The 10,000-nt window shown below is 32.2% G+C and overlaps 3 protein-coding genes and 2 non-coding genes across 5 annotated transcripts in view; 4 read left to right on the top strand and 1 right to left on the bottom strand.

Annotated features, from left to right (window-relative positions):
• Window positions 1-962: 962 nt before the first annotated feature.
• Window positions 963-2,536, top strand: LOC126608075 (chloroplast envelope membrane protein). Its single transcript, XM_050275837.1, has one exon. The coding sequence runs from the start codon at window positions 1,699-1,701 to the stop codon at window positions 2,386-2,388; it is 690 nt and encodes a 229-aa protein (XP_050131794.1). The 5' UTR covers window positions 963-1,698; the 3' UTR covers window positions 2,389-2,536.
• A 61-nt stretch (window positions 2,537-2,597) lies between these two features.
• On the top strand, window positions 2,598-5,846 carry LOC126608073 (cytochrome f). Its single transcript, XM_050275835.1, has one exon. It carries the CDS (start codon window positions 2,604-2,606, stop codon window positions 3,564-3,566), a length of 963 nt encoding a protein of 320 aa, XP_050131792.1. The 5' UTR covers window positions 2,598-2,603; the 3' UTR covers window positions 3,567-5,846.
• Window positions 5,847-7,864: 2,018 nt separating this feature from the next.
• TRNAT-UGU (transfer RNA threonine (anticodon UGU)) lies at window positions 7,865-7,937 on the top strand. Its single transcript has one exon. It is a non-coding gene; the product is annotated as a tRNA-Thr (tRNA).
• Window positions 7,938-8,990: 1,053 nt separating this feature from the next.
• Window positions 8,991-10,000, top strand: part of LOC126608287 (photosystem I P700 chlorophyll a apoprotein A1) — a 5,823-nt gene continuing 4,813 nt past the window's right edge. The window contains exon 1 of the mRNA XM_050276151.1: window positions 8,991-10,000. This exon is cut by the window's right edge and continues 4,813 nt beyond it. The gene's annotated coding sequence lies outside the window, so the exon portion shown is untranslated.
• On the bottom strand, window positions 9,210-9,296 carry TRNAS-GGA (transfer RNA serine (anticodon GGA)). The gene has a single exon. It is a non-coding gene; the product is annotated as a tRNA-Ser (tRNA).

Consider the following 10,000-nt stretch of genomic DNA (forward strand, 5'->3'; position numbering starts at 1 on the left):
TTATAACAATATAAGGATAAGGTTCAAATATAAAACAATAAATATAACAATAAATAACAGGTACAAATATTAAATCGAGGTACCCATTCTATGATAACTCTCAACAGTCTCCCCTCCATTTTTGTGCCTTTAGTGGGCTTAGTATTTCCGGCAATTGCAATGGCTTCTTTATCTCTTTATGTTCAAAAAAACAAGATTTTTTAGATACAACAAGGACAAATCTTATATATATATTTTTTCAAGACTTACTTGGATCATAACACGGATATCTATTTAGTAAAATATGGTATAATATGCGGCTTCCTTCGAGCATAAGCTCTTATGTATGTGTAAACATGATAAATGAATTATAACTATTTTCAAATAGATCGGGATCGGGGAGAATTTCTGAAATGTAAAGTCAATATATCTATATGTATTAGGAAATCATATGAAAGGGATGTTATTATTTTAGTTTGGATCTAAGAAATTCGATGAATTATCCCTAAAGGTTCACATCATAATAATGCTGGTTGATGAGAGTTACTTCGGAAACAAAAAAAAGTAAAAAAAATTATTTTTGTTATTCTCCCAATTCCAATAAAATGCAACTAGGTCTAGTTAGAGTATGAGTTGGCGATCAGAACGTATATGGGTAGAACTTATAGCGGGGTCTCGAAAAACAAGTAATTTCTGTTGGGCCTTTATTCTTTTTTTAGGTTCATTAGGGTTTTTATTGGTTGGAACGTCCAGTTATTTTGGTAGGAATTTTATATCTTTATTTCCTTCTCAGCAAATAATTTTTTTTCCACAAGGTATCGTGATGTCTTTCTATGGGATCGCAGGTCTTTTTATTAGCTCCTATTTGTGGTGCACAATTTTGTGGAATGTAGGTAGTGGTTATGATCGATTCGATATAAAAGAGGGCATAGTGTGTATTTTTCGTTGGGGATTTCCTGGAAAAAAATCGTCGCATATTCCTCCGATTCCTTATGAAAGACATTCAGTCCATCAGAATAGAAATTAAAGAGGGTATTTATGCTCGTCGTGTCCTTTATATGGAAATAAAAGGACAAGGAGCCATTCCCTTGACTCGTACTGATGAGAATTTTACTCCACGAGAGATTGAGCAAAAAGCTGCTGAATTGGCCTATTTCTTGCGTGTACCAATTGAAGTATTTTGAAAAAAGGAACTGAAGAATGAATACTTTGCAAGAGATAAAAAACTCAAGAATCATCTTTTTTTCTATAGCATAACTTAACTGAAGTTTCTTCAGAACGCTTACTCGAGCCAAAGCAAACGTATATGAAACAATTCTAAAACTAAATTGTTTATGTCCACAATTTTTTTTATGCGTATGTAAATCCACTTAACTCAATTCAGTAACAAATCTAAATGATAGATTCATCATATATCAAAACAAAACATTTCATCATAAAGTAAAGAATTTTTTTTTTCTAAATACTAAATATTTGATATTTTGATAGAACGGGAGTTCTTTCGTCTCGAAATCCGACTACTATTAATTTGAAGAGGGCTCTTTCTTATTCTATATTCTTTCTAAATTCAAGGACTAACCGCTGTACTGAATCACAAAAAAATCCGGAAATACATCGATGACTTGTAATAGAACTTATGCTTGATAGAAATATTAGTATCATATAGAGTCGACGAATGAGGTGCGTTCATTAAAAATTTTAAAATTCACAGACGAAAAAATGGCAAAAAAGAAAGTATTAATTTCCCTTCTATATCTTGCATCTATAGTATTTTTGCCTTGGTGGATCTCTCTCTCATTTAATAAAAGTCTGGAATCTTGGTTTACTAATTGGTGGAATACTAGGCAATCCGAAATTTTTTTGAATGATATTCAAGAAAAGAGTATTCTAAAAGAATTCATAGACTTAGAGGAACTCTTACGTTTGGACGAAATGATAAAGGAATACCCGGAAACACATTTACAAAAGCCTCGCATCGAAATCTACAAAGAAACGATCCAATTGATCAAGATGCACAACGAGGATCGCATCCATACAATTTTACACTTCTCGACAAATATAATCTGTTTCGGTATTCTAAGTGGTTATTCTATTCTAGGTAATGAAGAACTTGTTATTCTTAACTCTTGGTTTCAAGAATTCCTATACAACTTAAGCGACACAATAAAAGCTTTTTCTATTCTTTTATTAACTGATTTATGTATAGGATTCCATTCGCCCCACGGTTGGGAATTAATGATTGGCTCTGTCTACAAAGATTTTGGATTTGCTCATAATGATCAAATTATATCCGGTCTTGTTTCTACTTTTCCAGTCATTTTAGATACAATTTTTAAATATTGGATCTTTCGTTATTTAAATCGTGTATCTCCTTCACTTGTAGTGATTTATCATTCAATGAATGACTGAAAAGTGATCGAACGATCCAATTATAATATTTGTTACTTTGTACATAAGCAAAACATTCAAAATTGTACTTACTACCCATCCAAGGGATTCCTCCAATATTCCAGTAAAATTATTTATATTTAATATTTAAGTAAATAGCAAAATTATAGATAGGGAACTATACTAGCGACCTACCTAATTTTATTGTAGAAATTTTCGGGATCAATGATTGGACCATGCAAACTAAAAATACCTTTTCTTGGATAAAGAAAGAGATTACTCGATCCATTTCCGTATCGCTCATGATATATATACTAACCCAGGCACCCCTTTCAAATGCATATCCCATTTTTGCACAGCAGGGTTATGAAAATCCACGAGAAGCGACTGGCCGTATTGTATGTGCCAATTGCCATTTAGCTAATAAACCCGTGGATATCGAGGTTCCACAAGCGGTACTTCCTGATACTGTATTTGAAGCAGTTGTTCGAATTCCTTATGATCTGCAACTGAAACAAGTTCTTGCTAATGGTAAAAAAGGAGCTTTGAATGTCGGGGCTGTTCTTATTTTACCCGAGGGGTTTGAATTAGCCCCTCCCGATCGTATTTCGCCCGAGATTAAAGAAAAGATAGGAAATCTGTCTTTTCAGAGCTATCGTCCCACTAAAAAAAATATTCTTGTGATAGGTCCGGTTCCTGGTCAGAAATATAGTGAAATCACCTTTCCTATTCTTTCCCCGGACCCCGCTACTAAGAAAGATGTGCACTTCTTAAAATATCCCATATATGTAGGCGGGAACAGGGGAAGGGGTCAGATTTATCCCGACGGGAGCAAGAGTAACAATAATGTTTATAATGCTACAGCAGCAGGTATAGTAAGCAAAATAATACGAAAAGAAAAAGGGGGGTACGAAATAACCATAGCGGATGCATCGGATGGACGTCAAGTGGTTGATATTATCCCTCCAGGACCGGAACTTCTTGTTTCAGAGGGCGAATCCATCAAACTTGATCAACCATTAACGAGTAATCCTAATGTGGGTGGATTTGGTCAGGGAGATGCGGAAATAGTACTTCAAGATCCATTACGTGTCCAAGGTCTTTTGCTCTTCTTGGCATCTGTTATTTTGGCACAAATCTTTTTGGTTCTTAAAAAGAAACAGTTTGAGAAGGTTCAATTGTCCGAAATGAATTTCTAGATCTGCGGATTTATCAACATCAAGCTTTAAAAATAAACAAATTTTTGTTGGGAATTATGTATGATCAAAAAAATTTTGCTTATTTATATTCTTTATTCTACCGGATTTCGGGAATTACTTAATACCGCATTCCTGGTCATAGTATATTGTGAAGGCGACTGACTGTTTTACTTAACTCTTCTTTATTTATTTGTTTTTTCAATCCAAATTGAAACGGTATGATATAGAATGAATCAATAGTTTTATATTTGACTAGAATCAAAACAAAAGATAAATAAGCGGAGAATAGAAACCAAAGTATAAATGAGAGGAACAAAGGATTTTAGGGGAGATTGTTCGTCTCCTAGTCCTTGACACAAGAAACGGAATTTTACCCAACCCTTTCTTGTGTCGAATTAATAAAGATTCTCGATCCCATTCGTAAAAAATGGATATTTGTAGTTTTCATTTTTTTTTTTTTTATATATAGGTTTATTTTATCATAACCCTTTTTTTTTTTTTTTAGATTTCTTACGTAACATAGTGGTAGTGGACAAATAAATATAGGTCAATTTATTGAGCAATATAGAACTTCTTCAATTTCAACGAACTTATAAAAAAAAATTTCACTTTTATTAGATTAAATATTTATTAGATTAAATGGAGTAAGGTTCTATTCTATTAGTATAGAAAGGGTTTGCATGATATCTGATTGATAGAAATATATTATATTTCTATATAATTGTGAGTCATCCAAAAAGGGTAAATCGAGTGATTCCTTCTTTGTTTTAAGTATTGACAGATACTATTGAGTAACAGATGTTCTGAATCAATTAACGAAGTTCATTTTTTAAAAACATCATCAGAAAAGGTGGATGTTTTTGAAACATCTCTAAAAAAAAATATTATGATTATTAAGAACTCAACGGGACTTACCCCCTCTTTCCTTGTCTGATTCGAGGGGGATCCCGTTGAGTTCTTATGCTTTCATGTCTACAACTCAGTTCATCCGATTATTACAGGGATGAACCTAATCCGGAATATGAACCATAAAAGAAAATACCGATTAAACCGATCACAAGAATACCGGCTACAGTACCTATTATCCAAAGAGGAATCCTTCCAGTAGTATCGGCCATTTGTCCTACTTTCCTCCACATTTTATCAAGTGGTCATGCTAGAGACATAAACAGCCATAGATAATTATGAGATGATATCTTTCCGAATGGGATAAGAGAATTCCTACTATCTATTCTTTTTTTATTTTAATTAAAGAAATAATTGGAAAATAAAACAGCAAGTACAAAAATGAGTAATAACCCCCAGTAGAGACTGGTACGATTCAATTCAACACTTTGTTCGTTCGGGTTTGATTGTGTCGTAGCTCTATGATTCGGATTAGGTTTATCGTTGGATGAACTGCATTGCTGATATTGACCCTAAAAAAGAAACGGTAGGTACAGCTAGTCCGTGAACAGCTAACCATCGCACTGTAAAAATTGGATAGGTTCTATCTATAGTCATTTTGGCCTCCTAAAAAGATCTACTAAATTCATCGAGTTGTTCCAAAGGATCAAAACGGCCAGTTATTAATGGAATTCCTTGTCGGCTTTCTGTAAAATACTCGTTTGGGCGAGGGCTTCCAAATACATCGTAAGCTAAACCCGTGCTGACGAATAACCAACCCGCAATAAATAAGGAAGGTATAGTAATGCTATGAATGACCCAGTATCGAATACTGGTAATAATATCCGCAAAAGAACGTTCTCCTGTGCTTCCAGACATGTTGAGCTCCGCATATTCTTGTACAGTCAGGGGGGGCCGATTCCGTAAAAGATTAAATCAGTAAATGGAAATTTACTGAAACCAATCTTTGTGAGATCGTCAATATTGTACCAAGGGTGTTTTTAGAGTATACCGAATCAGTATAGCTATCCTTCTTCTGACACAGCAATGCAATTTCACAATCAATATCGAAATGAAGTGTTAGATAATTTGTTTCTTCTTTTCTTGTTGCTTGTCGATGTAGAATTTTGTACCATTTAATATAAAATTCCTCAAATTCCTGTAGTATAAGGATTTTCTTCAGTAGAAACTGAAGATCAAGTAAAATGTGAATTCGACAGGTTGGTTTCCAATAATTTATGAAGGAGATTCTCATATTCTTGCGATTCAATTAGACGTTACATCTAAAAACATACGTTTTGTGGTTGTATAAGATGTTTTTTGTTGGAATCTTTTTTTTTTTTTTTTAGGAATTGGTTGGCCACCCAGTAACAAGTAACAATAGTAGATATTATTCAATGAAAGAAAGAGGAACAACGAATAAATAAAAAACAATAAATATTCGTGATGCACGCATTATTCTATTAGCCCCCCAAGGGGGTCCTTCGTGACCTAATTACAAAGATGGGTCTTTGTAATATGGAAAGATAAAATGTAAAACCCAGTTTCGATTGATCTTATCGTGCGATACTTTTTTCTTTTCAATCGCGAGATTATGTGAATGAACTACTACTGAGTTCGCTTTAAAGTAAAAAAAAAGTGCATTAGAAGTGTCGTTCGAAAAAAAAAAAATGGATTCGATATTTCGATACAATAAAAAACAATCAAACTTATTTTCCAATTTTATTCCAGAGTGATTCAAAGAGAGTTTCATTTTGTGAATGAAGTTATAAAAAACGTTCTTAATTATTACTTTATTTATAATTTCTAATATTCTATATATACATATAGTTAGTTATATACATATATTAGTTCAGTCAACTCAAGAGTTGACCGATGAATCTATTGATTCAAAAGCGTGGGACGGAGATATAAATATACTCAAAAGTTTTTTCATTTCTGAAGTTTCGATGGAAGGATTCCTTTACTAACACAATGCAGCCAACTCCATTTGTTAGAACAGCTTCCATTGAGTCTCTGCACCTATCCTTTTTTATTTTCGGTTTATGAAACCCTTGTTTATTTTCATAAAACAGGATTTGGCTCAGGATTGCCCATTTTTAATTCCAGGGTTTCTCTGAATTTGAAAGTTCTCACTTGGTAGGTTTCCATACCAAGGCTCAATCCAATTAAGTCCGTAGCGTCTACCAATTTCGCCATATCCCCTCTTTTTTTTGATGTGATTAAGATCGCATCATGATGCCGCCCCCCCTTTTTTCTTTCATTTCTATTATGCTGGACCGGTTGAATTCATTAGATACCGGTTCCTATATTGAAAAGTGTTTTCTACTATTTGATTTCTTGTATATTTTCTTTCATCTCTATCGGAGACCCGTATTTGGTCCAATCAGAAATGATTCTATCATTTCTATATCATCAATTCAATATAGATCGCATAACATATATATTATAGTATAATATATATTTATTATACTTATATATGCCCCTATTTCTACCATTTTTAGCGTGCAATTTTAAATACTTGAACGGTCGATTCTTTTTTTTTTTTCGTCTTAGCTTTCACCTTTCCGAATGAAACCAGAGGAGTGTTTCATTATGATCTGGATTGCGCTTTTATCTTTCATGTTATTCTTAGGGCAGGCCTTCTATAACATTATAACATAACAAAAAAAAACATTATAACATAACAAAAAAACGAAAAGGAAGATTTGAGTATTATTAATTTTAAATTAAATTAATAGCCATAACTAAAACTAATAAAATGGCTATAACTAACCATTCCGTTAATTTAGAATTAGAAGAGAATTCAAAATAAAATTATTTATTAATTAAATATGAAATTATTTCGAATTATATATAATAAATAATAATATTATAAGATTGTAATATACAATAAATATAGAAATAGAATAAGATTCTAAATTTAATTACATTACTTTAATTACATTACTTTACTCGATTTTATTTAAAATGAAATATTAAAATATATTTTCAAATTAAAGTTAAATGAAATATATATATTTCTATATATAAAATATATATGAAATATAATAAAATTATGTAATAAAAAATAGTAAACATAGAATAGTAAAAAAAATCTTACCATCTAATTAAGCTAATTAAGATATTTATTATTGATAAACATATATTTGAGAAATAGATCAAAATTTTATATCGCGATATTTAATAATATCGCTATATTAATAGGTATGTTCTTATATTAATAGGTATGTTCTATAATATTCAAATATCCAATATGTTTGGAAATTATAAAATTCTATTTTCTATTCTTCCTTATTTTTGATATTTCTATTTTTCTATATATCATATTTCTTATGAAATAGCTAAGAATGAACAGTTAATATCTCAGTAGTTTACTAAATTAGTATACGTGTACAATTTATGTTATGTGAGCCCGCTTAGCTCAGAGGTTAGAGCATCGCATTTGTAATGCGATGGTCATCGGTTCGATTCCGATAGCCGGCTTTTCTCCGTTTGTTTGATTTTTTATTTTTTACATAATTGATAATGTGAAATCAAAGCGAAAAACTTCTTTCGCTTTTCCCAAGGGTCACCCTATCATCTCGTAGGAACTTCCAATTATGAATAAAAATGGGATTGGAGGAGTTCGGTCTCTGGAGAACAAATCAATCAAGAAAAGAACCCTGAATTTTTTTTATTATTATTTTAAATTCTTTTTATTTATATAATACAATTATTTATATACAATAAGGTCCGGATATTGATACAATTCCTCTAATTATTCTTTGTAATACAATACTTCAGTAAATTTCGATTAATTTATCATATTTTAGTTTAGTTTTAATTTTGTTTTATGAAATTTCATAAAAAATAAGGAGTCTTTATGTCACGTTACAGAGGGCCTCGTTTCAAAAAAATCCGTCGTCTGGGGGCTTTACCGGGACTAACTAGTAAAAAGCCTAGAGCCGGAAGCGATCTTAGAAACCAATCGCGCCCCGGAAAAAAATCTCAATATCGTATTCGTTTAGAAGAAAAACAAAAATTGCGCTTTCATTATGGTCTTACAGAACAACAATTACTTAAATACGTTCGTATCGCCGGAAAAGCCAAAGGATCAACAGGTCAGGTTTTACTACAATTACTTGAAATGCGTTTGGATAACATCCTTTTTCGATTGGGTATGGCTTCGACTATTCCTCAAGCCCGCCAATTAGTTAACCATAGACATATTTTAGTTAATGGTCGTATAGTAGATATACCAAGTTATCGCTGTAAACCCCGAGATATTATTACAGTGAGGGATGAGCAAAAATCTAGGGCTCTGATTCAAAATTATCTTGATTCATCCCCCCGCGAGGAGTTGCCAAACCATTTGACTCTTCACCCATTCCAATATGAAGGATTCGTCAATCAAATAATAGATAGTAAATGGGTCGGTTTGAAAATAAATGAATTGCTAGTTGTAGAATATTACTCTCGTCAGACTTAACCCCAACTAAAATAACAAGGGTTCGGACAATTTTGACCTCTCCATTTTGGCTTAAGTAAAGGGACCCGTAAGGTAAGGGGTTTGATCTGGGGATTTTGATCTCATTCATGTATCATAGATCGGTAGGGGATTTTCATTCCTTGTCCATTTTGCCCAGTATTTTTCGTACCACAGAAGATTTGGATTAGGAATACAGAATCGATATCAAAGAAAGGTCTAACTGTTGGAGTATACATTTTTATTTGATGCATTGCAGTCAGTAACATTGGTGAATTAGGTGAAGAGTACGGAAAGAGAGGGATTCGAACCCTCGGTAAACAAAAGTCTACATAGCAGTTCCAATGCTACGCCTTGAACCACTCGGCCACCTCTCCTACATAATGATTATGGCCAAAAAACCGAGTTAATAGTGAGTCATTCATATTATTTTGGATAGGTATCTACATTGAATTAAAATTATTAAAAAATTGAACTCTAAAAATAGAAAACTTTTCATCAAAGACAAATCCTTCCGCATAAATCTTTTTTGTGAAAAATTGTAAAATAAAGATATATCTATTCATGTTTGCGAAGATGGGGTTTCCGCCCTTTCTAATATTTATACCGGATTTAATCTCTCAATTGAAACGAATTCAACGATTGATCCATTTTTTTAGACTGTGTTTAATGGATATCTTTAGATCATTATTCAATTTTCATAAAAATTCTAAAATGCCTTTCCAGTTTTAGATTTTTCAACAACAACTCCTTACTCCAACTTCTTAACCCATAGATTGATTTCAAATTCATGAACCGTCCCCCGGATTTTTTTTTTTATTGATTCCTGTCAAAACGAAACAATTTGAGTATGAGTAAAAGGTCTTCCTTTTTATTTTAATGAATCCGTTTTTATGTTATTTCGTACTGTACAATTCCTTTGTTTGTGGGATCATTTTCTCACGAAATGAAATAAAAATAAATTATAGAATGGATTAATACACCTATGTCTAGATCTGGGATAAATGGAAATTTTATTGATAAAACCTTTTCAATTGTAGCCAATATCTTATTACGAATAATTCCGACAACTTCGGGAGAA

Source organism: Malus sylvestris, chromosome 16, assembly GCF_916048215.2.
Source record: "Malus sylvestris chromosome 16, drMalSylv7.2, whole genome shotgun sequence".
Taxonomy (NCBI): Eukaryota; Viridiplantae; Streptophyta; class Magnoliopsida; order Rosales; family Rosaceae; genus Malus; species Malus sylvestris.